The sequence below is a fragment of the Corvus hawaiiensis genome, chromosome 15, assembly GCF_020740725.1.
Source record: "Corvus hawaiiensis isolate bCorHaw1 chromosome 15, bCorHaw1.pri.cur, whole genome shotgun sequence".
Taxonomy (NCBI): Eukaryota; Metazoa; Chordata; class Aves; order Passeriformes; family Corvidae; genus Corvus; species Corvus hawaiiensis.
This window is the reverse complement of record NC_063227.1, coordinates 3,875,218-3,899,109: the sequence shown is the minus strand read 5'-3', so window position 1 is coordinate 3,899,109 and position 23,892 is coordinate 3,875,218. Positions and strand designations below refer to the sequence as shown.

General features: G+C 52.6%; 2 protein-coding genes across 5 annotated transcripts; one reads left to right on the top strand and one right to left on the bottom strand.

Moving 5' to 3' along the window:
- Positions 1 to 1,306: 1,306 nt before the first annotated feature.
- Positions 1,307 to 7,799, bottom strand: CLTB (clathrin light chain B). 2 transcript variants are annotated; one of them, XM_048319610.1, is made up of 6 exons: positions 7,530 to 7,798; positions 5,922 to 5,965; positions 4,674 to 4,791; positions 4,272 to 4,383; positions 3,838 to 3,891; positions 1,307 to 3,345 (listed from the first exon to the last, which is right to left on the bottom strand). In XM_048319610.1, exons 1-6 carry the CDS (start codon positions 7,711 to 7,713, stop codon positions 3,174 to 3,176), a joined length of 684 nt encoding a protein of 227 aa, XP_048175567.1. In that variant the 5' UTR covers positions 7,714 to 7,798; the 3' UTR covers positions 1,307 to 3,173. The 2 variants fall into 2 exon arrangements, with proteins under 2 accessions (XP_048175567.1, XP_048175568.1); XM_048319611.1 differs by lacking the exon at positions 3,838 to 3,891 and having other exon boundaries at positions 7,530 to 7,799.
- Positions 7,800 to 7,861: 62 nt separating this feature from the next.
- FAF2 (Fas associated factor family member 2) lies at positions 7,862 to 23,111 on the top strand. Of its 3 annotated transcripts, none has more exons than XM_048319607.1 (11): positions 7,862 to 8,662; positions 14,552 to 14,620; positions 15,044 to 15,178; positions 15,874 to 15,950; positions 17,098 to 17,236; positions 18,535 to 18,620; positions 18,701 to 18,792; positions 20,206 to 20,383; positions 21,255 to 21,426; positions 21,606 to 21,749; positions 22,290 to 23,111. In XM_048319607.1, exons 1-11 carry the CDS (start codon positions 8,600 to 8,602, stop codon positions 22,470 to 22,472), a joined length of 1,338 nt encoding a protein of 445 aa, XP_048175564.1. In that variant the 5' UTR covers positions 7,862 to 8,599; the 3' UTR covers positions 22,473 to 23,111. The 3 variants fall into 3 exon arrangements, with proteins under 3 accessions (XP_048175564.1, XP_048175566.1, XP_048175565.1); XM_048319608.1 differs by lacking the exon at positions 7,862 to 8,662 and adding an exon at positions 8,730 to 8,870; XM_048319609.1 differs by lacking the exons at positions 15,874 to 15,950; positions 17,098 to 17,236.
- The last annotated feature ends 781 nt before the right edge of the window (positions 23,112 to 23,892 follow it).

Sequence of the window (23,892 nt, the reverse complement as noted above, 5' to 3'; positions counted from 1 at the left end):
AAATGAGCTGCCCATGAGGAGGGAACCGCTGTTTATGGCTTGATCCTGGCAGGACAGAGTCCGTAGGCAGCAGGGGAGGCAGTTTGGGAGGTTGTGTGACCTGTTCAATTAAAACTGGTGAGTAATAAAGTGAATTGCAGCAAGATTCTGACTGATACTGGATTGCAGAGCATTGAGAAGCCACAACAGTAAACAGTGCAGGGAGGTAAGAGAGTGGGCATGGCTGTCTTGAAGCTGTGGTGATGCAAGCAGGCCACAAGACATGAAACTCCCTGTGAAAGCAAGCTGGGAACTTGCATTTCCAAAATGGGGTCTGGCTGTGTTCTCTGGGATGTGCTGCTGTTTCAGCTGTTCTTGCTGGGGAGTCAGCAATGCCTTCTTCCCAGAGGGACCTGCACTGCCTGTGTCCTGACAAACATGGTCCCACTGCTGGCTCTGAATCACACCAAGGGGTTTGTTGATCCACGAGGTTTCACTCTCCCATGCCAGGCCCATAGAGCTGGGAGGACATGGGGCCACAGTCTCTGGTCATTGCACGGTGGCTTCAGCAGCTCGTACCTGCAGGGGAAGGGGCACAGACGCCTCTGCCTGTGCTGAAACACCTCACTGAGCAGCCTGGGCTGTTTCCAGGTGTTGTTCTGTGAGTTGGTGCCCTGTGCCCTGACTGCCCTGAGCCTTTGTGCAGATGGGCTGGGGGGTGAACCCTCTATCTGCAAACAAGCACATGGTTTGTCCTGTCCAGGGAATTGTGCTGTCAGCCTTGGCAAGGAGAGGAGGAAGGCTTTTGCTCACCAGAGCTGACCTCAGCCATGAGGGTGGGCAACAGGCCAATGCCACTGCTGAGCAGAGTGAGCTCCACCTCAGCACTGGGGACCCCAGGGCCCTGCCTGTCTTCCCTCTCCGGCTGCCTGCACAGGACATCCTTCCCACAGGAAACTGCTTTTGGCTGCCTGACTGGCACTTCCAGCCCAGCCAGCTTGGGGCAGGGGTGTGAGGAGCAGCAGGTGGGCAGATCCATGAGCACAGCCCCTTGGCAGCTGGAGAAGAGCGCAGTGGACAGGGGAGCAGCTCGGCCTGTTTGGACAAGCTGGAGCTTGCGGTTCCTTGGGGACAGAGCCAAGGCCCGGCTCCTGCTGCCACTGCTTTGGCCCCATCTGAGCACAAACCCTCCAGCCTTCCCTTCACGCCTATTTTTTCCAGCAGGATGTTTCTCCTCCAGTCCCATCCTTTCCACAGGAGGCTTCATGGCTGTGGGTTCTCCTAAACACAGTGTGTCTCCCTAATGCAGAAAGACGACAGTGCCCTGTACGATTGGAGATGTTGGTTTATTTTAACAGGTAATTTGGACAGTCACAGATACCAAAGCCGAGGGGATGTAGAACAGCTGTGGGCATGGCTCCCCGAGAGCTGCCCCAGCCTGACAGAGAGCACATGGCAGCTGGGGGACCCAGGGGCCCAGATGCTTGCAGGGACTGGAGGGACAGAGAACAGGGAGGGCAACTGCCCCCCAGAAGCAGCCTGGGGCACTTCCTGCTGCTTTGCAATTAAATTCTGAGGCAGGCAGCCGAGGCCCCAGGTGTCCTGCAGCACAGCAGAGCTGCCTACGCATGCTGGAGCTCAGGGGGGCCGGGCAGGAACGATCAGCCCTATGGGCAGGGGGCACAGTCCCAACACACACCACCGAGTGATTCCCTACACACCCATTTCCCTTCTCAGCCCACTGGTAAGATCATGCCCCAGAGCCATGGGTGCCCAGGCACCCCCCACAGCTGCAGCAGCAGGACAGGTGACATTCTTACCCTGGAGCCACAGCTGCAGGGCAGGAGAGCTCTGCACACTTGATTTCCAGCTGAGCAGGGCTCTGCAAAGGGGCTCAAGTGAATGTTTTGTGGGCTCTGCTCTATGTCCCCCCAGCTGCTGCAAGCCCTTCCCAAGCCCCCAGCAGGCCAGACCCAGGGCACCAGCTAGAGGCTGTCCCTCTCCTGCTAACCGAGAGTTGGGCAGATTCCCAGGGCTGGTGCCATCCCTGCCAAGCAGAGGAGAGAAAGTTCGAGCAGGGAGCAGGACTGAGGCATCTCCCCACACTGCCTTAGGTGGGCAAATCCAGGGGGGGCAGAGCAGCTGCAGACAGATGTGCAGGTGGTTCTCAGGGACAGTACAAGCCCCAGCACCAGAACTCTGCCCAACCCTCCTATGGGCCCCTGGGTTAGGAAGCTGGGATGCTTGACCAGCCCCACAGCAGCAGGACCTTCCTACCTTCTTCCATGCAACAGCCACCATCTCCCATTCTAGTAGCAAGGGAAGGAGCAGAGCAAAGCCAAGGGTCCCCCAAAGCCTGGCATCCCACATTCCCAACTATGGTGTTCATGGGGGAAGGACAAGAAACATCCTGCACACTCCTGCCATAGTCCCTTCCCAGTGACCCACACCACTGTGCTGCCAGCACCGCAGGATGGATGGGACATGGACACTGGAGCCCCACCACCTTTTTGGGGTGCATAGCCAGGCTGGGCAGAGTTCTGATGGGCTTGGGGCAGCTGCTAGCAGTCCAGGCCCAACTTGGGCACCTGTACTCACATTCGTCAGTCCCTGCCAGTCTGGCAGTGTCATGCTGCAACCATGCTCCCTGCAGGACCCAGCAGTGTGGAGCTGAGCCAGGGCTGTTTCTCTACCCTCCCAGCCCTGCTCCAGCTCTGCTCTAAATCCCATGGGAAAGTCAGACAACAGTCTGGGGTCCCACTGGGATCCCTGCCTCAGGGCTAGGACTGAGGCCTGGGTATGGGTTGCCAGGACAGCTGCAGGCAGGTTTATTCCCAGCACAGGGCTGAAGTGGGGAACACAGGATGGGATATTCTCTGCTCACTCAGCCAGGCTCTCAGAGACAACCTCCTGAAGAGCCTGGGCTGGGGCTTCCCCACTAACTCAGCTCTGCCACCCAGTGCCGCTTCCCGGGGAAATGCCACAGTGATTTATAAATAAGTGTAAAAAGAGACCAATGCACCTTTTAAGCAAAGGAAAACCATGAGGAGAGTTATATAACCAGTGACTCGAGCACAGCCGAGGCGCAGATCAGGGAGCAGGCAGCGGGAGGCCCTTCCTGGGCCGGCCCCTGAAGCCGCCCAGCTCAGCAAGCCCAGCCATGCCCGCTGTGCTCCCGGCTGTGCCAGGCACAGCTAACGGGACAGGGGCGTCTGTTTGAGGGAGATGAGCACCGAGCGCATCCGAGAGACATCCTTGCTCTGCTTGCTGCTCTTGGGGTTGAAATCACACAGCTGGGCCACCTTCTCCCACTCAGAGCCTGGGGTCTCCTCCTTGGACTCCTTCAGGAATGCTTCCTCCGAGGCCCTGCAGAGACATTGAGGGTTGTCACTGGCAGAACCCTTTCCAAGGAGACTCTTCCTTCTGTCTTAAAAACCCCTGTGTCCCTGCTTCCTGTCCCTTTACTCCAGCTGATGAGCTCAGTGCTCTCTGGGATCCAGAGACACGCAATGCTCAAGCCTGCCTTTGGCTGCAGTCACCCAAAACATCATTCATCCAGGGGTGCTGGGGTGTCCGCCTGCTCTCAAGACTTCTCCACCCCGCAGAGCAATCCCCAAAAAGGCAGAAGAGCCCACGGCTTTGCATCTTCTACCAGCTCCCACAGCGGCATCTCCAGGAGCTCCACTCATCTCCTAAAACTCCACCATTTGGAGACGCTCATCTGCATCATCCTCCCTCTGGTACCTCACCAGAGCCCGGGACCTCCCAGCATCCCCCCTTCCCTTGGCTGGGCAGGCAGTGCTGGGGCCAGGACCCCAGAGCCTGTGGGGCAGGATATGGTCTGTAAGAGGCACATACACGTAGCCAATGACATCGGCGTCCGGCTGCTGGTAAAAGGCTTTGTCAGCAATCCTAGCCCCGGGCACAGAGAGAGAGAGAGCGGAGCGGAGCGACAGGCAGGCAAAGGGTTAGAAAGAGAGAACAGAAGGGGTTAGTCCTCCCAAAGAGTGTAACCCACACACTACAGCACACCAGGAGAACCTGGAGCCCAACCCTGCCCCCGCTGCAAGCCCCACACAGGGGCAGGAGGCACCAAGATCCCATGGTGATCCCAGTGTGGTTCCAGCCAGGGCGGCTCTGAACAGCCACTGGAGCCACTCCAAGACGTGGGCTCTCTCCCCTTGCTTGGCAAGGCTCTGTCCCTGCAGGGCTGGGCCCCACTGTGGGGAAAGAGGCCCCCAAACATCCCAGGAAGGAAGACAGTCCTCTTGGCCCTGCTGACCCCAATATACCTGTTGTTTGCTCGGTTCTTCTCCATCTGCTCATTCTGACGCAGGTTCCACTCTTCCAGGTCCTTCTTGGCCTTCTCACGCCATTCCTGCTCAGTCACCTTCGATGCCGCATCTAAGGCCCGAGTGAGACAGAGCCCATCAGCCACACTGGTACCCGCTGGGTGTGCTGGGCAGCCCCTGGGCAGGCAGGACAGCTGCAGCCCCCCAGACCTGTCCCCAGTCCCCACCAATACTGGCCAAAATGCACCACTGCCCCAAGGATAGCAGATCTTTGGCAGGGGCATGAGACATCTCTCTGGGATGCAGCAGGGTCACCAAGAAGTGAGGGACCCCAAGGGCCCTGACTGCCATGTCACAGGGTGCCACAAGCACAGGGGGGCCACACGTGGCCTTGGGTCTCACCCAGCTCCTCCAGGCGCTTCTTCTGCTCCTCCCTCCACTTGCGGATGCTCTCAGGTTCCTGGGTCAGCCGGTCAGCCTTGGCTATGGCTGCGTAGGCATCCGTGGGGCCGTTGGACTCCTACAGGACATGAGCACCTTGCCATCAGCACCAGCGTTTCCAACAGCCCAGCTCAGCCACCGCCAAGGGCTGGCAGCAGTCAGGATTCCACATTCCCAGCACTGACAAGCCAAGATAGGAGATAGGAAGGGTGACAGCTTGGGACACGTGGGACAGCATTCTCAAAGTGCTGCTTAAGCTCTGTCCCAGCCTCAGGCCCTGTCACCTAAAGCCTTCCCAGCATTTCCCTCCTTGACTTGCTGCTCGCTGCCACTGCAGCTGTTGCACCCTCTGGGCAGCCCCACTGCACAGGACAGACACTGGCCTTGGAACTGCTCCCAGGGATTCCCTGGCCCTCACTGGGGCCCAGGGAGCCCCGGGACTAAGATGCTTCCCTCGCTTCTGAGCTGAGGTGCCCACATGGCCCCACCAGGCCCAGCACCTCCCCTAACACCTTCCACTGGCCAGATGCCCAGTCTGACACCAAGCTCAGCAATGGGATTACGGCTTTCTTCCACGATCCTCAATCTAATTAAGTCTGCCCCATTACTGGTGCAATTATCATCCTGTAAACCAGGTATGGGCAGTCCATATGCCCCACTGCTGGGCACCAAGTGGGGTGAAGGGTTTGTCAGACACTGGCACTGCTGACAGCAGAGCTGGGCTTCAGGCTCCCAAAGGGATCTGAGACCCAGGTGGGTCCCCCCAAAATGCCCCTGGCCACGGGACAAGTGGTTTTCATAGGAGATGCCAGTCCCATAGCAGCCCTATCCTGGCTCTGGCCTCTGCCAAGAGATGTTCCTGCCTGCCCCAGAGGCCTCCAGAAGCTACCCAGGCTGGAGAGAGGGGGCTTCCATGGGGAATGGACGATTTGTCACCTGCTCTTAGGGCCCAGGCACTCCTTCACGGCACAAGCCACCTGCAAACAGATGTGGGGCAGGTCATGGCAGGTGGGACACATCTTCTCTTCAAAGAGAATGGAGCAGCCAGGACTCCCGCAGGAGACCCAGACCTTTCCAGGACCACCGTAGCTGTTCTGCAGCTGGACAGCAAACTCCAGTCAATGCTGGGGGCAGAGCAGCAGAATGCTGGCCCCACACCCACCCAATCTCCCTTAGCAGCCCTGGGCCAGCAAAAGGCTGAGCTTTTACCTGAAAGACATCTCCATTGACAGTGGCTCCTCCATTCTGGAAACCTGCTCGAGAAAAAGGAAGAGAGAAGGAAAAACACAACTATGGCAGCTGCAGGTGATCCCTGAAGGGCTGGTGCTCATGAAACTACATCAAATCAGTTCCTGGGAGTTTGTCAGTGCCTTTTTCAGCACAGCACACCCATCCACAACACCCCCACAGCGTCCTGTCCTTGGTGGGATTCAGCAAGCACCTCTCACTCTCCCACACAAACCTCTGCAGGCATTTACGTCTTTATGGTGTTTTCACTGGTGTTTTATTTTATCTGAAGATTAGGGACTCTGTTCCAGAACAAGACTGACACAGGCTGCTGCTCTGACTGTAGAAAGACAATCTGACCAACCCCAACATGCAGAGGCTGCCGATGGACGTGGCTGATCCAAGAGCTGCCGGCCAAGTGCTGAGGCAACTCTCCAGGGACATGGCTGATGGAAACACTCCTTGTGCTCCACCAGGACAGGAGGGCATGCCCACAGGCCAAGGTCCTTGGGAGCTCACCTAGGATGAGCTGCAAGGTCAGGGTTGGAAACGAGGCACCCATCTGCCCCCACAACCCCAGAGAGCTGCACACCAGGGTCGCAAAGCCAGCACAGGCAGGGGGCTTTTTACTGTCAGGAGAAAAGAGGCTTTGAAGGAGTCACACTCCAGGCCCTGAGCTTTCCCCAGTGACCACAGGGCTTCTCCTGGCCAGCCAGCTGCAGGCACAGACACAGTGCAGCTCAGGCAAGCACTGTCCCCAAGGTGATCAGCCCCACGACTACACCCAGCTCCAGCCTGTCTGACTGCATTTATCACTGTGGCTGTCAACACCTCTCCAGGCCCAGAACTGCCTCCATGGCCCTATGTGCAGAGCTGTGAAACCACTGCTCTACAGGCAGTATGAGGAGACCTTGTGGGGCTGGGTTATGGGAAGGAGTCAGAGTCCTGTGGCAACAGTGCCCCTTTGTCTATGCAGAGAGCAGACGCCAGAGCCCCTGCAGACTGGAGGCAAGAGATCAGAATTAGCACATTCTACCTGCAGGGCCTGGGACCACAATGTTCCCAATGGCAATGTCTTCCATTTTGCATCCCAAAGGGCACTCCTGTCTGTGCGGACAGTGACAAGGCTGTCATTGCTCCTCAGTGCCGCCTGGATGCCTTTTACACAGCCATAGCTGGGAGCACTGAAACATGGAATCGGGAGTCCATCCAACCCGGGACACCCAGCCTGAGCACAAGGGGGAGAAATCGCCCCATGGCTGGCACATCCCAGCTCAGGATTCAGCCCACATCCCCGAGGTTCGAGAATCCCTTTGGGCCCAAGCACAGGCCCACACAGCCCTTGCTGCGATGCCAGCCTGGCCCACAGGGTCACCCCACCACCGGCCCATGAGGTGCAGCACAGACCCCATCACCCACCGGGGATGCTGTACATCCCCCGGGGACCCCAGCCCCGCGTGGATGCGGCCCAGAGGACCCTTCCCTGCCTTCGGGGCAGAAGAGGGCACAGCCCTCTGTTACCCCACGAGGTCGGCAGCCCGCCCGTGCCCAGCGGGAGCGCAGCCGAGCGGCCCCCGCGGCCATGCTCACCCTGTTCCGGTGGGGCCCCCTGCCCGCCCGGGGCGGCGGCCGCCTCGCCGTCGGTCGGCCCAAAGCCCTCATCGTTCTCGATGCCAGCGATCTCGCTCTCCTGCTGGGCCAGAAAGGCGGCGGCCGGGTCCTCCTCGGCGCCGGCGCCCTCAGATGAGGAAAAGAAGCCGAAGTCGTCGGCCATGACCGGCCCGCCCGCGCCGCTCCCGGTCCGGCTGCGCGGCTCCGCTGGGCTGGGCCCGACTGCGCCCGGGCGGAGCTGCCGCTGTCACTGCGGCGGCGGGCGGGGCAGCCGCGCTGACATCAGCACCGGGGCGGGCCCGCCCCGCCTCCCCGCCAGCCGCAGCGGGCACGGGGAACCGGGGCTGCCCGGCTGCCTCCCCCGGGGCTCGACTGACCGCGGTCCCGCCGCGCCGACCCCTCAGGCGGGCGCTCGTAGCTGCGGGTGGGAGCGGGGGCCCCTCACAGCCTCCTCCATCTTAGCGGCCGCCGCCATCTTGGGCCCGGCGCACGGGCGGCCCAGCGGGACGAGGGGTGCCGGGCAGGACCCACCCGGCGGGACCGGAGGTAGCGGGCAGGACCCAGCCAGCGGGACCAGAGGTGCCCGGGCAGGACCCACTGGGTGTCCGGCAGCCCCGGCGGTGACGGGAACACAACCAGCTCCCGGGGGTCTCCGGCTCATAGCCCCCCGCCTTGGGCTCCAGGCCCGCTCCGACAGCCACAGGCTGCCCCCCCAACCCCGGCCTGCTCCGGTAACACCCGAGCAGCCCTTGGCACGTTTCGGAACTCCTCGTGCGTCCGCCGGGAACACGCGAGCGGTGCTCGGCACACTTCGGAACTTTACGTGCGCCCGCCGGGGACGCCCAAGAGCGGCCACCGCCGCCGATGGGATTCGGGCATTTCCGGACAGGCCCTAGAGCACTTCGGTTTTGTCCGGAATGCGGCCCAGCAGTTCCGGCGCTGGCCGATAAACAGCCATTGGCCACGCCGCGCGGGGCCGGGGTGGAAGTGGGCGCGGGTAACGTCACTTCCGGAGAGTGACGGAGCGGCGGGTCAGAGGCGGCGGCAAAATGGCGGCGCCTGAGGAACGGGAGCTGACGGCGGAACAGACCGAGAAGCTGCTGCAGTTCCAGGTGCCAGTTCCCGGGGGGCCCGTGCCGGCCGGCGGGAGCGGGGGAGGCGGTGCATGGGCACGGAAGGGGCTGAGCTGGGCCTGCCCCGCCCCCGCTGTCGGGGTACGGGGCTCACAGAGCCGGGTAGGCCCGTCTTGGAGCCGGGTGTCGGGCTGGGCCTGAGGCGACGGTGAGAGGAGAGACACCTGTGGTCCCAGTCCTGGCCGGGGTGAGTGTCACTTCCGTGCCCCGAGTACTTTATCGGGGCGGCGTTCTGTCGTCGCTAACTGGGGTGGTGAGAGGTGACTGCTGAGTAAACTCCGTGCAGGAAAAACTCCTTGGTAAGTCCTGGCCATTTTAATTAGTCTGAAATTTTTCCTTGCCGTAGCTGGAGAGCCTTTCCTGGCACCGAAGGAGAGTTACCCAGTGGGTTTCTGTGGAACGTGGTTCCTGCCCCTCACGACTGGGTAACGCCACTGGAGACTGTAATGATCTAATCTTTGTCTGCTTCACAACACAGGCAGGGTCGCTTAACTTTTGGTTTGCGAGGCCTCGGGCTGTGTAGCAGATGAATAATCATAAACACAATCTGAAGATGTGGTTTATTAGGGAGAAAACAGTGCTGGGCAGCTGAAATACTTAGGGTTGCTCCGTGATGAGTAATTAAGTGTGCTGAGCAATGAAAATTACATTCAGGTGTCTTGGGTTTGTTTCTGAGCTGTAGGACATCATGTGGTGTCCCTTGGATTGCAGTTCTTTTACAAATACAGTGATTACTTTTAAGAGTCTTGTCTGCTTTTCTTGCTTTACATTAATTTTTTTAAGACTGTACTTTGGAATTTTGGTGTGATGTAACCATGGGTTTAAAGGGACTCCAGAGGCATTTGGCCCTGCCTTCCCCAGGTGAGACAGCACAGGTGTTCATCATTCCACACATTGACTTCCCAAGCCTGTACCTGATTTACAGCCACTTGACTTAATTAAGGTGCTGACTGTTTTCCCATGGCTGGTCCTATGAGGAAACTGGCTTTGCAGATGTCCCCTCTAAATGTACTGCAAATTGGGCTGTGTGAGCAGTCAAATACAGACAAAGGGCACAGGGCAGTGTTAACCATTGTTAGCCATTGCTGTCCCTGTACTGCCTGGTGAGCAGGTGAGGGTTTTGCACGTGTATATGTGCAGAAGGTCCCGTTCTCTTGCTGTGAGAGTTCCTGGTTCTTGCTCATCTGCTTGGTCTGGACAGATGGGACCAGCTGCTCTCACCACTGCCCCTGCTGCTATTTCCAAACCACTGTGGGCATGAAATGAAAGAATCCTGTTTCCCAATGCTACCTGGTGTTGTCATGGGCAGAGGGCTGGCGGGGAATGAGAAGGAAGGCAGAAGGGAGGATTCATGCTTTAGTCCAGGTTCCCTGGTTTGAGACACAGGGAAGCACTCCTCAGGCTATAAAGGGGAGACATTTTTTCAGTTAGGAGGCCGCTGCTGTGCAGAGCCAGATGTGAAAGCTGTGGGCCAGAAGGCTTGGATACCAGCCAGAATCCTCACTCTTCTGTCTCCTGGGGTATGTTGTATCAGCTTTCTCCAGGGCTAATGACAGACCCCACTGGTGATTTCTTCTCCTCTGATATGTCACACCTGGTTGAGAAGGGCTTCAGGTGTGAGTCCTGCTGCTTCCTTGAAACTAAATCAGTCTACCTGGAAGAGATTTTTTTCTTGGACTCCAATAAGAAGAATTTGGTGTTTGGAGAGATTGGCTAAGTCTCATTAAAATAATTTGTACATTGCTACAAAACACTGCTACAAGTCATCTTGGAAAGCCTTCAGGGATCCTGCTGACTTTGCAGGGAACGCTTCAGTGTTTTCAAGGATAACTTCACACTTTGTGATGTGCCACCATAAGTAGGCTGTACAACATTCCATGGCGACAGAGCATTGCATTTCCACAGAAGGTCCTATCCCACTGCAGTGTGAATAGAGCAGGAGAGCAGACTAGGAAAGAAGGCAGGGTGACAAAGATGAGGTAAGGAGCAGTAGAAGGCTCTCAGTTAAATAGAGAGCCAGAGGGAAGCATTGAGCAAGCACTGCTGTTCACCCAGCAAATAGCTGTTTGGGGTGAAGATGCTATTGCCCTAAACTGTTTATCCTACTTCTGCTGGAAAGTGCACCTTTCCAGGCAGAGGTGAATGTGCTGTCCTGTCCTGGCCCGAGCTGTTTGGCACAGTTTTGTGTTAGTGCCTGCTCTGCATTAATTCCACTGCTGTTTGTTCGGTGGGTTCTGTAGTGCTCATACAAAAAGCTTTGCTGGCAGAATGCTGAAACCAGCAGCTTTCTTCTTGTGGGCAGGGCTGGAACAGAGCAGCTGTCTGCACCATGCTGGGGCAGGTTAGTGAAGGGGAAAAAAAAACAGTAGAGAGAACTGGGATAAACTTGAAATGAGAGCAACAAAGCCTCTTTGCTTTCAGCCTGCCATTTACTGCCAGAGAACTGGCTAATAATGTAAGGGAGTAAAAGCATCTAAATTTTTCATCTGTCAAGATCTTGCTGTCCTGACATTTGGAGGGAGAAGTTTGATGTGAACAGTTTAGGAAAGCTGTGGAGATATGATTCATTTGGGAGATGGAAGAAACAGCAGAGCAGCCTTTGTAGATCTGGTTATTGATCTGTGCCCATTACACTTGGGCTGATGTCTGATATTGTAATATGCTAATGTAGAGTAATGGAGTGTTATTTGCAAAAGAGTTGGCACTTACGATACCATCTCTGACTTCAGCTGGGGAAAACACAATGCTCAGGGCTGGATATGGCTCTGATTTAGGGGAAGGAGGAAACATGAAACTCCAGGCGTGTTTCCCACTCAGTATATCGATCAAAACCCTCAGAAAGGTATTTGCTGTAATATGCAATGAGAAACTCTTGAGGCTTTTTTTCCAGTTAGAACTCAGATGTTCTTTACCCTTGGAAACATAATTCTCTGGAATTTGGCAGTGGGTTGGGAAGTAAGAGCAGTGCCAGTTAGTCCTGTGGATTTGCATCTCTCATGCTGTTTTTCAACGTCGGAGTGTATCTGCAGAGGCAACAGTTTCGCAAGTCTGGTTTACAACCTTTGTCCACTCAGGGGTATTCCTTCTGCTTTTGAAGCATGGAATTGTCCTTTCCACTACTTCAATATTGAGACGATTCCGAGCAGTCTTAAAGGTGAGAGATACAAATAATTACCTCCAGCAAAATCTTCATTATGCTTTACAATAACCCTCTTGCTTTGTGTGGTGGTTGAGAAGGCGGTATTGAATTTTCCTGGCATTTGTGGACTTCAGTATTTTGTTTTTGAAATATTAGCCACTGTGCTGAGCTTGGATTTATTTGAAGGTTTGAGAGTGCTGGTTTAATTGAGCTAACTTGAACTACTTACTATGTCTGTAAGATACTGCTCTTAAAGGCAGCTAATAAGAGACCACAGTGAGTAGGATCCAAGCAGCAAGGTTTGAAAATGCTGGTTATTCTCTTAGTCCTGATGATACTAAGAATGTGCTCATTTGCCACATGCTTAACAGTTTGCAGCTGAACAAGGTTCACCAGAAATGCTGTGAGGCGGGGCAGTGGAAATGATGTGGTATTTCAAGTTTCTGATCTGTTTGCATGATTTGGTGAAGCAGCAGCCATAGGAATGTCATGGGGATGATAATGACCAGTGTCTGTGTTTGCCAGCAAGAGTTGTCTGAAGTGGCAGTTGAACTGTGGTCCTGCCATTCCTTACATCAGGCATGGGTCATTCTGAACCCTGGTGTGTCTCCCAGAACATCTTGGAGCTGTGGTGTGTCCGGTGGAGCACATCAGAGTAACAGCCAACAAGGTGTTGAGTTTTAAAAGCTGCCTTTGCACAGGCAGTTTTTTTTCCCTGCAATGTTTAATAAAGTGCAGCCTCACTGATCAGACGAGTGGTGGGAGCGCTTGGCACTGTGCTGCTTGGAGTGGTTTTGTCTCTTCTGGTTTGAGTTGAGAGCAGCTGAATGAAGATGCTAAAGGAAAAAAGAAAGGAAATTCACCTCCCTGGAGACCTCGTGTAGAAGACTGAGAAGTGACTAGAGCTGCCTGTCACTGTGATGGTGGTCAGGAAGGGTGAAGTTGGCTGGCTCTGGTGTCTCTGGAGCTCAGGAGGCCTTGCAAATGCTGCAGTGATTCAGTGCTCATTAAATGCTTGTTGATAGTTCTGCTGCTTTCTGATCTATAGCTGCAGAAGCATTTTGCATAATTTAAAAAGGAGGGAATGCTCAGTGATGTTCTTAGTGCTCACAGATAATCCAGGCATTTAGAGACAAAGGTGTAAATGAGTTTCTGAATCTTGTAAACTTTGTAAACACCAGCAGAATTTCCAGGGTGTTGAGGGATGGTGATCAGAAGTCTTTCAAGGCTTTGGAATAAACACATTGTGACTCCACTGTCAATTAATTGCGTAGATTGCAGTGCCTTTTATGCTGTCCTTCTAAAAAGACAAGTGCCTGCTGTAGGAATTCAGGTTAAAAAAATAAAGTCAGAATGCAAAATAAATAAAAAATAAAGTCAGAATACAAAACCTAAATTTTACTCTGTGAAGCACATCTTTAAAGAAAGATAGCTAAACTAAAACCTTAAATGATGAAACTGAGTGATAATCAAAGGTATTCTAGCAGCAACAGCTGAGTTCACTGAGCTTCATTTCTTCTATGAAATCCAGTTCTGCAGTGCAAGGCTTGCTGCAGATTTACTTTTTAATAAATATTTATGCACCACTGAACAGCGACTTGAAGTGCTTTTTTTCTGAGCTTCTGCAGTCACAATGCTTTAAACAGTCTGATTGGTTCTGTGCAGCAGAACGAAACAATGATTTTTGCCCAATAGATTGGAGAGAAGTTGGTGATCTGGAGACTTCATGAGGAGGAAGCCAAGAAATGCTCAAAAGTTTGAAGCGAGCCCAGAGATTGAATAGGGCATTTGTCCACAGTGTTTGTTGCTCGGGTGGAAATGGCATGTGGAATGTATGAATGGGGGCAGGGACGGGAATAGATGCACCATCCTTATCCAGTAAAAAAAGCAATTCACTGCATTCCTAAATGGTCAGCCTGTCAGTGTGGCAGGGGCTTTTCAAGGAAGCAAGGAAAATGTCTGCTCAGACCATAAAGCAAGTGCAGTGGGGAGAGATGTTTCTGTGGCACAGTGACAGGGATGTTCCCTTCAGCAAATGCTTGTCTCTGTTTGGGAGATATTGATGTGGCTTCCTGTAATAACAGACACAATTGTTTGATCTCCTGTGCGGAAATGCTGATTGGCACGGGGTTAAAATACGCCCAGTGGCTTTGAGGTTTGCCAGTGTGTTTGGACTATTTTCTGTTTTGGGCCCTGTGTTGAACTGTTCCTGCTTTTTTTACTACACTGTTTACTATACTTTTTTTACTTCCCCTGTGATGCTGAAAACATCACCTTCAGTAAAGTCTGGCTCATTTTGGTTTTAGTTTCTGTTTATGCTCGCAGTGAGTGGAGTAACAGTCATCTTGAATTTTCAGAAATGCTTCGTCTGTATTTTGAGTTCGAGGTGATGTATGAGGGCATTGGCCCAGCACATCTTTTCAGAGTGAAGCCTGTGGGCAGTATTGTGTTAAACCCTTGACTGTGCTGAGTGCTGTTGTAGTGGCAGACCGTGGGCACACTGAGAGTTGGCTGATGCTGGAAGAGTGCAAAGGCCTGTTTGAGGCCTCCTGTGTGTTTATGGATTTGGGTTGGCTCAGGTCGCTTTGCTCTTAAACTCAGAGGAGGGCACTTAAAAAATAGGCATTGCGGTAATGTGTTGTGGTAAATCCCATCATGTGCTCATTTGTTGTAAAGAACAGTAAAAATGCAACACTTCTTGGCACTCATCTGCTTTTATTGTCCTTTAGGACTTGACTGGCATAGAGTCCATGGACCAATGTCGCCACACGCTGGAGCAGCACAACTGGAACATAGAGGTACCACTGAAAATGAGATTTGTAGCAGTTTCCACGTACCTGGCTTAAATGCAGCCCTCTGTGGGGGGGGGGGGGGGGCCCTACCAGTAAGATTAATCTGTCCACCCCTTGATTTACCCAAGTAGCTCTTTAGAGCTGTATCTCCACACGTCTGGAGAGCTGGTTTCAGCCAAACACAGCAGAGTCATTATGGCTGTGAACAATCCTTTGACTGGCACATGGTGTGACCTCCCGTAGAGCCTGCGTGCTCGCTGCCATGGAGAAGGCTTTCCACATGGAAAAGAGCACTGGTGGTTGCTCTTTGTCAGGAATTGTGCGTATCCAGTGCTCCAGGGCTGTGGACAAGTAATACCCACTGTCAGTGTCCAAAGTATAAAAACCATAAATGCCTGAAACCTCCCTTTGCTCTCTCTTGTGTCAAAGGCAGCTGTGCAGGACCGACTGAATGAGCAAGAGGGTGTCCCAAGTGTCTTTAATCCTCCTCCACTGCGGCCGTTGCAGGTCAATACAGCTGACCACAGGATCTACAGCTACGTTGTCTCAAGGCCACAGCCAAGGGCAAGTTATCTTACAGTGGATTTTGTCCTGCTTCTTGGCTGACTATGAACACAGAATCTGCAAGCAGGGAAAGAAATTGTTTTCTTTGCATGCTGTTATCTCCCTTCTAAATACTTTATCTTACGAAAACAAAATGTAGAGCTATTCCTTCTGGTTTTGTTGCTGCTGTGGAGATTTTCTTCATGGTGTGATTCACAGTATGAGGGCATTTTTTTTGTCATAGACTGTCTTGCTCTGGTGTAGTAAAGTTTTTTGATCAGTTGAATTGGAACAAAGGACTGTCCCCTCCATGTGGCAGTGATGATGTTTTCTTTTTAGAGCCCCCCCTTAAATCTGTATTAACTAGAATACAGTATCAATTACTTTCATTAGTGTTTCACAAATGAATTTGCACAAGCACCTGTAAGACTTGGTTCTGTTAATGTCTTTGTATAGCTAAGAAAATTAGCACAGAGCAAAAGCATTGCTGTTTGAATAGTCAGTGAGACCAGTTTCCAGATGTGTCACAGTGAATTATGAGTGAACCACATTGGTCACGTTTGATTTGACATGTCTGAAGCCAGGAACTATCACTGAGGCTTTTTTTCTTGTGGTTGGAGCACTGATACTCCACGTGTGCCTGGGTGCATGGTGTTGGTGGACACTTTGCTGTAGCAGGGGTAGAGACTGTTCTAATTCCTTATTTGTAATTGCAGGGCTTGTTAGGATGGGGTTACTACTTCATAATGCTTCCATTCCGATTTACGTATTACACGTTACTTGATATATTTAGGTAAGTCCTTGTTTGTGCTGACTCACTTATTGACTGCATCAGGGAACACACTAGCTCAGATTTGGCTGGATCTCTGTCACTTACATCTTTAAGCCTCATGGCAGATTTTCCATTTGTTTCTTTAACTGGCGTTATTTGTAGCCTTGTAAAGTTCCTATGCTGTTTAGTAAGAAATAAATCTTATTATAGAGAAAAGAGCACCTTGCAGCGCCATAAGTGAAGTGTTTAATTGGAGCTCTAACTCCACGCAGCTTTACAGTCTGAGTGCCACACAAAGGGGTTGCAAAACAGTGTCCAACTGTTTGGTGTTCTTGGACAAACATCAGAATCGTGTCCCGTTGGGCTGGGCTGCAGGTTAACCTGCCCTAATTCCTGGATGTTACTTGGCAAAACCCAGACTGTAAACACCTCTGCTTTATTCCCTTTGGTGTCTGTTGCCTCTTCTCCCTTTACTGCCCCAAAGCACTAATTCTTGTCTCCTTACAGCACTGATAGAGGAAAAAGGGAATGGTAAGGGTGGTAAATAGCCAGCAGTCTTGCCATCTGCACTGGTTTGGCAGTTTTCCCTGTTGTATTACTTTTTTTCCCCATTAAAGGCATTTCCAAAATTCAGTGTATCTTCTGTGCATCAGTAGAACTAAGCAACACTGATATCTGGCTTGCAGTGGACCTTCTTCAGCCTCAGAGGAATGACAGTTTCATAGGACTCCTAGTGTAATGTTCACTTTCTGCAGCTCTTTGTACATTGGAATCGTTAGTTCTGGATTAGCAGAAATACAGTTTTCAAAGTTATCTGGACAAAACTGTGTGGCTTTTAACAGTCTATCTTTGACTAAATTCCTCAAACCTCCAATTTTTGGTGTGGCTTGTGCCTGATGCTTCAGAGGAAGCTGAAACTATTTAATCACACAGAATTCGGATCCTTACTGATGCCTGGCATGAGATGATACTTGATGGGGGGTTGGTTCTTTGGCAGTGGTATCAGTTTGGAGCAGGTGTCAGTTTAGGTTCAGATTATAAATGTTCAAGGGTCTCAGCTGTGACTTTTTTCCTCTTTATGAATCCCAGTGACTGTCTGTGAGAAAGAAAACCTGTTCTTCAGGAAGTCAGTGAGCTGAATTTCCAGTGTCCTTTGCTTCCTTCCTAGGTTTGCTCTGCGTTTTATACGCCCTGATCCTCGTAGTCGGGTCACTGACCCAGTGGGTGACATTATTTCGTTTATTCATATGTTTGAGGAAAAATATGGGAGGACACACCCTGTCTTCTACCAGGGAACTTACAGCCAGGTCAGTGTCACGTGTTGGTGCATAGATCCTGGGAGGTGGAGAGAGGGGATGTTGCCACATGGTATCAGGGCCTACCTGGCAAAACTACTTTTCATCTACAAGCCCAGCGTTTGTCCCCAAACTCTCTTAACAGGGTAATGGAGAGCTAGTGAGTAAGTGTATTGGGAAACCAGTGTCTGCCAGGCTTGATGATTTGCCAAGCCTGCAAAGTTGGAAAGCAAAGCTGCTCTGGCTGTTCCTCGACCGTCTGTGTGACTCTGTAGCCAACAGCTTTTCTTTGTAATCCTGCCTTTGTTTTTATAAACTGGTGTGCTGTGCCAGAGTCTGTCCTTCTGTTCACCAAATTGGGATTAACTCCCTGGGCTTGTATCACAATGCAACTTCACAACAGTGCAGGGCCTCAAAATTGAGAGGGAGCCCCTAAGAAATTATGGGAGGTGAGTGTTCCGTATATCAAATCTGAGGGGGCTCTCTGTAGAAGAGGGATGTCCGCATGGACACTGCCTCTTCCACAGCTTCTCTCAGCCTGGCCAAGGGAGGGGGTCTCCTGCAGTGCATCCCATCAGACTGTTGGATCAGCACTGCTTCCCAAATGCCTGGGAAAAAAGTGTCGAGTCCCTGTCTGCTCCACACTGCACAGTGATGGAGCTCACCGCCTCTGCAGCTCTTTTAGGCTCCTCTGTCATTCGTGGAATCCAAACTTAAATAATCCTGGAATGGTTAGGCTACCAAAATGTGGTGCCAGTAAAACAGGGAGCATATTGTGCACTTACCCTGTGGTCTTGTTAAAAATGCTCTTGGGTGGGTGGAATCCAGACACTGTAGATGTGGAAAAGGAGGGATTTTTTTCTTTGTTGTCTGGTTTTTGGGGGGCCTGCAGCATTATTTATTACCTGTTTTAATAGCATTTTCATTTGGTGTGACCTGAAGATTGTGTCCTGTACAGGCTGGAGTGGAAAGCTCAGCCTTGGCTGCTGGGAGTCCAAGGGGTGAAGGAGTTTTTTCACTGCCAGCTGAGTCTGGCAAGCAGCTGGGGTGCCAATCCATGTCATTGCCTACTCGATTTCACTCTGAGTTCAGTGTTCTCCAAAGCCACATCCTGAAAGGATATGAAAGAACACCATTGTAGCCCTCTTAAATAAAGGCTTATTTAGGTCTGACAGGTTCATCCTCCACTGCTGCTTCACTAGAACCACTCTAGTGGCAGAATAATGGCCTGGGTCGCACAAGCCTTGTGGGTGCTGCTTTCCCCTTGCCCAGAGACCCTGTAACTTTACCTCCTCTGTTCTTATGCCAAGGCACTGAATGATGCCAAGCGGGAGCTGCGCTTCCTGTTGGTTTATCTTCATGGAGATGACCACCAAGACACAGATGAGTTCTGCCGGTAGGTAGGAGAGTTTCCCAAAAAGTTGTCTTTGCACTTGAAATGCAGCTTCCCTCACATGGTCTCTTCTCATCCCTCAGCAATACACTGTGTGCACCTGAGGTCATCACCCTCATCAACACTAGAATGCTCTTCTGGGCTTGCTCAACCAATAAACCAGAGGGATACAGAGGTGAGTGTGTCCTTCCTGGGCTTTACGTGTCCCCTCCTGTCTCTGGAACGAGCCAGATGCTCTTTGACAAATTTACACATGTGGAACACTGTTGTATTTAGTGCAAGTAGACAAGAAATTTCAGGATTGCATGGGGGAGTACATGTATTGGTTTCCTGGGATATCTCGAAAGGTTTGGCTGCCCGGGAAATGCATTCTGACCTTCACCTCTGCTGTTCTGTGTTTCTCAGCAGTCTTAGTTCTGTGCTCATTGCTGTGGGCATTCAGGCTGCTTTCAGTGCCTTGTCAGTGGGAGTTGGTGGGTATGTGCTGGGGATAAACTGAGTGCAGAAACAAGTATCCTACTAGATGTGTCCTTAACACTGGCTCCTGTGATGCCTGAGGCCAGGAAGGACTTGTTAGGTACATTCTTTTCTTTTCTGAGACGGTCATCTTAATCCACACCCAGTCTCTGTGTCTCCTCAAAAGCCCACAAGTCATTGAGAGCTGTTGATACCTGACCTGATAGCATTTTGGTAAGGTTTTGCTGCAAGTAGAGCCTTTTCCTAAAGTTCTGTTCATGCCTCCCATGTTCTTTCCACCATTTCTTTCAACTTCCAGTTCTGTTTCATGGTCAGGAAAATGCTGAATTTGGGTCAGTCTTGGCTCCATAGTTCTGCTCCCAGTTACCAACAACTTGAGAGAACAGCTCTGTGAGGAGACAGTCTTTGACTTATTCTTGTTTCATTGCTGCAATGCTTTGGAGTCACAGCCTGGAAAGCAGAGCTGGAAGGGGTTGTGGCCTTCCATTTAAACCTTGAGCTGCTCTGATTTTGTTTGGAGGGCTCCACTGGTGACAATGGCTCCAAGTTGCATGATGTACCACGTGTGTTTTAAGGAGGGGATCAGCAGCCATATATGACAAGTAACTTAAGCCCCTAATCTGCTCCATTCCCGGCTTCAGAGCCTGCGTCCAGCAAAACCAACCAAAATTTGTTCAGAAATGTTCAACATGGACATATTACCATCTCCCCCATGACAGTTTGTTCCAGAGTCCAACCATCCCTAGTCACCTGAGCAAGTGTTTCCATGTGCTTGTCCTGTGTTTCTCTTCCTGCAGTTTAAACCCATGGCTTTGTCCCATTTTGAATGGACATTCAGAGCCATTTACTTCCTTCCTGCTTGAGTTAAAGGGCCTTTTTTGGTTACTTCAAAGCTGGTTTTTTCCCATCGGTCTCTCTGCTCCAAAGCCTTTTTCTCCCTTTGCTAACTTATAGGGTTTAATTTTCAAAATGGAGCCTGAGGCCTTTTCTGCCTTGGAAGAGAGAATGTCTGGGGAAGGTGCTTTCCTTGGCCCTCAGTGATGGGAAGCATTTGTGCTGTACCCCTCGGTGGCCCTTCAGGACGGGGCAGTGACGTTTGTCCCTGTTCCAGTGTCCCAGGCTCTGCGGGAGAACACGTACCCGTTCCTGGCTGTGATCATGCTCAAGGACCGCAGGATGACCGTGGTTGGGCGGCTGGAAGGCCTCATCCAGGCTGATGACCTCATCAACCAGCTGATGTTTATCATGGATGCCAACCAGACATACCTGGTGTCCGAGCGCCTGGAAAGGTAGGGTGGGACCAGAGCTCCAGTAACACAGACCTTGTCGAGGCAGGCTCTGCTCTGTCCCCTTCCTCCCTCCAGACACCGTGTGTAGGCACACAGCTCAGCACCTTCTGTTCTGTAACACAGCCCACGGGCTCTCCTCTTCCCAGGGGGATCATCAGTCCATAAATTCAGGCCACCCTATAGCCAGGGAGCCAGATGTGTTGCACACAATCCCACCACTGAGAGGTGGGTGTGACTACTCTGTTCTCTGCAACTGAAGCACACCCTTGGCATGCTGGAGCTTTGCAGGGAAAGCTTGGACAGTAGCCAGTGGGAGCAAAGGCATTGCAGGCAGGAGAGCTGGTGTCCACAGCCAGCTGGTGAGTGCATGCAGCTGCCCTGGTTGTGCTGAGCTCTGTCTGCTTTTCTGGTGGGGCCTCACAAGTCCCTGGTGACTCTTATGGGGATGTACAGGTTGTGTCCAAAACAGGATCTCACCTTCTGATCTTCTGTTTTTCCCTCCTCTTCCCTCAGTAATATGTTTTGGTTTCTGAAATGTGTTCTGAAAGGGATTACCTAAAGGAGATAAAACCAAGAAGATTCTCAAATATGAGGCAGGAATCCTGGGCACTGTTTTTGTGCTGTTTGTCAGCTCTGTCAAGCTGCAGGAGCTCAGAAGCCTTTTAAGTTCAGTTTCGCCACCCTTGGGGACCAGTTTGTGTGTGGGGGACTGTGAGGACCTGGCTTGGCCTTTTGGGAGCTTGTGGTACCCCAAGGCATTACCTGCTGTGTGCTCTAATGAGTTGGAGGCTGTCCTTGGGTCTGCCCTCAGCCTGCCACCCCCTCACTTTAGGGCCTGTTAGCCCTGACCACTTCCCACTCACATTTGCAGGGAAGAGAGGAACCAAACCCAAGTCCTGAGGCAGCAGCAGGACGAGGCGTATCTGGCATCCTTGCGTGCAGACCAGGAAAAAGAGCGCAAGAAGAAGGAGGAACGGGAGAGGAAGAAGAAGAAGGAGGAGGAAGTGCAGCAGCAAAAACTGGCAGAGGAGAGACGGCGGCAGGTGAGAGCAGAGGGGTAGCAGGAGAGGCTGCCGTGTCCTGTGGCCTGCTGTAGGAATTGCTTGTCTTGCTTGGGGCTTTGAGCATCCTTCGAGGCTCTGGGAGCAGCTGTGCTGCAGGGACAGGCACAAAGGTCAGCTCAGAGCAAAGCCATTGCTCCTGCTCCCCCCTTGCCTTGCAGACACTGCAGGAGGAGAAGGAGCGGAAGTCGGAATGCCTCCCTCCAGAGCCACATCCTGACGACCCGGAGAGCGTCAAGATCGTTTTCAAGCTGCCTAATGATTCCAGAGTGGAGCGGCGATTCCACTTCACACAGTCACTGACGGTGAGCTTGGGGCAGAGCTGAGGGGCCTTCCAGAGCAAGGGGATGAAGAGACTTGCAGGTGGCTCAGCAAAGCTTTATTTCCCTTAGACTTTGCTAAATGGTGACGTTTGCTGAGAGCCTTGCCAGGCAGAGCTGCTGCTCAGTAAGGAGAGTGCTGTGGGGCCTGCTCCCACCAGCTTAGAAGAGGGGAGAAAATGGAAGAAGCTTTTTTAACTCCTGAAAAGCTGGAAGGTGTCTGCGCCCATGGCAGGGCAGGGTGTGGGACTAGATGATCTTTAACGTCCCTTCCAACCCTTAACATTTTACAGTTCCATTGCTCCCTGAGAAATAAAGGCGTAGGAAGAGGCACAAACAGTGTCTGGACTCAGCAAGTGCTCTGTGCCAAGCCCAGTTTCATGTGTGCCAAGGAAATGGCTGTCTCAGGTCTACAGTGCAGTGATGGTGCAAATTTGGTAACCTTCCCCCTCGAGAGGCCAGGGATTTGCTCTGGCTGTGTCACTGCTCCCCCAGCTGGCAGTTATTCCTGTGCTTCATTCCCAGGTGATCCACGACTTCCTGTTCTCCTTGAAAGAAAGCCCTGAGAAGTTCCAGATTGAGGCCAACTTCCCTCGCCGTGTCCTGCCCTGCCTCCCTACAGAGGAGTGGCCCAACCCCCCCACGCTGCAGGAGGCCGGACTCAGCCACACGGAAGTCCTCTTTGTGCAGGACCTCACGGACGATTGACATTTCTTTTTGGTTTTGTTTTTTGTTTGTTTTGTTGTTTTGTTTTGTTTTGTTTTTTTTTCCAGAAGACACAAAACGGAAAGAGAAATTCATATTATTATTATAATACAATATTTTTTTTAAAAGACTGCATACAAACGAGGGATCAGAGACCACATGGCCTGTGCCAGCTGTGCTGCGTGCGTGCGCTGGCGAGAGGACGCGTGCGCACGGCCATCCCCTGCACTGGGGGGGCACACAGGGGCGAGCTTGGTGTTGCCCCCCCTGCCCTCCCTGGGGAGGAACAGGAATGGCAGCTCTTGGTAATTATTGCTTTTATTGATGACGATAATAATAAAACCCCAACAACCCAACATCTCGTGAAGATTTGATACTCTGCTGCTCCTGAGAGACACAAGACCGAGCACCGGAACGTGCTGGGAGCGGGGTGGGGGGAAAGGGCTGGACAGACTCTCTTCAGCTTCCCTCTGTGTATAAATACTGTTCTTTTAATATTTCTCTTGCTTTGTAATGACCAAAGGAGACTGGGGTTGACTATAGTATTAACTTTTTGATAAAGAGCTGGTTCGATTCTTACCCGTGTGGGGTCTTGCCCAGGGGTTCTTAGCCTGCGTAGTGTAATAAACTCTGCCTCTAGCATGTCTGTGCTGATGCTTTCTGCCCGTGCCCCAGGGAGGGAGGGGGTCAGCTGCTCTGGGAGTTGTGGCTCCCAGAAGTGTGGGTACACTCAGCTTCTGGCCTCACAGTGGGGATTTTGGGCCAATGGAGCTGTTGCCCAGCGCAGGGGATGGCAGGGGTGGGGGTGCCACTCTGCCACTTCCTGTGGTATCGGCTCTGGGCTCAGGCTGGGAGGGAGGGAGGGAGCTGGGTGAACCCTCTTGGAGCAAGTGGGAGGTGAAAAAGGTGTGAGAGGTGAGTGTAAGGCTGGGCCCTCGGCTGCCCAAAGGGAGAGTGGTAGGAGCCTGGTCCTTCCCTACTGCTCTGGAGCCAAGCTCACTTAGAATGGTTGAAGGTAGAAGGAATCTCAAAGCACAGCTGCCGTGGGCAGGGACACAGGAGCACAGGGATAGCTCTTCCCTGGCCCAGTGTGGGTCTGCTGGAGGGTTGGGATGGAGGAGAGGTGGAAGGTGTCCCACTGCTGTAGCTGGAGCCACCCAGGGAGCTCTGCTGTCCCAGGATAGCAGCCAGGAGGACTTTCCATCTCTCTGCACGCTGTGAGGGGTCTCGAGGTGGGAAGGAGGGGGCATGTGGTGCTGCTCAAAACCAGATCCCACTGGGGCAGAGCATCCAACCAGGCCCTGCTCCCACCCTTGGGCTCTCCTGGGCTCTCCTCCAAGCCTCTCTCCAGGGCCCTTCTAGCTGCTGCAGCTCCCTCCCATCCCTGGCCCCCACAGTTCCCCTCAAGACCCCATGGAGATAA

What these genes read in the sequence shown, in the direction of transcription:
- CLTB (XM_048319610.1), bottom strand. Translation starts at nt 7,713, where the DNA reads ATGGCCGACGACTTCGGCTTCTTTTCCTCATCTGAGGGCGCCGGCGCC. An exon ending in GGGGGCCCCACCGGAACAGG is followed by an intron (nt 5,966 to 7,529) that starts GTGAGCATGGCC and finishes TTTCTCGAGCAG; the next exon opens with GTTTCCAGAATGGAGGAGCC. An exon ending in GCCGATGTCATTGGCTACGT is followed by an intron (nt 3,346 to 3,837) that starts GTATGTGCCTCT and finishes ATGTCTCTGCAG; the next exon opens with GGCCTCGGAGGAAGCATTCC.
- FAF2 (XM_048319607.1), top strand. Translation starts at nt 8,600, where the DNA reads ATGGCGGCGCCTGAGGAACGGGAGCTGACGGCGGAACAGACCGAGAAG. An exon ending in AGAAGCTGCTGCAGTTCCAG is followed by an intron (nt 8,663 to 14,551) that starts GTGCCAGTTCCC and finishes ATTGTCCTTTAG; the next exon opens with GACTTGACTGGCATAGAGTC. An exon ending in ACTTCACACAGTCACTGACG is followed by an intron (nt 21,750 to 22,289) that starts GTGAGCTTGGGG and finishes CTTCATTCCCAG; the next exon opens with GTGATCCACGACTTCCTGTT.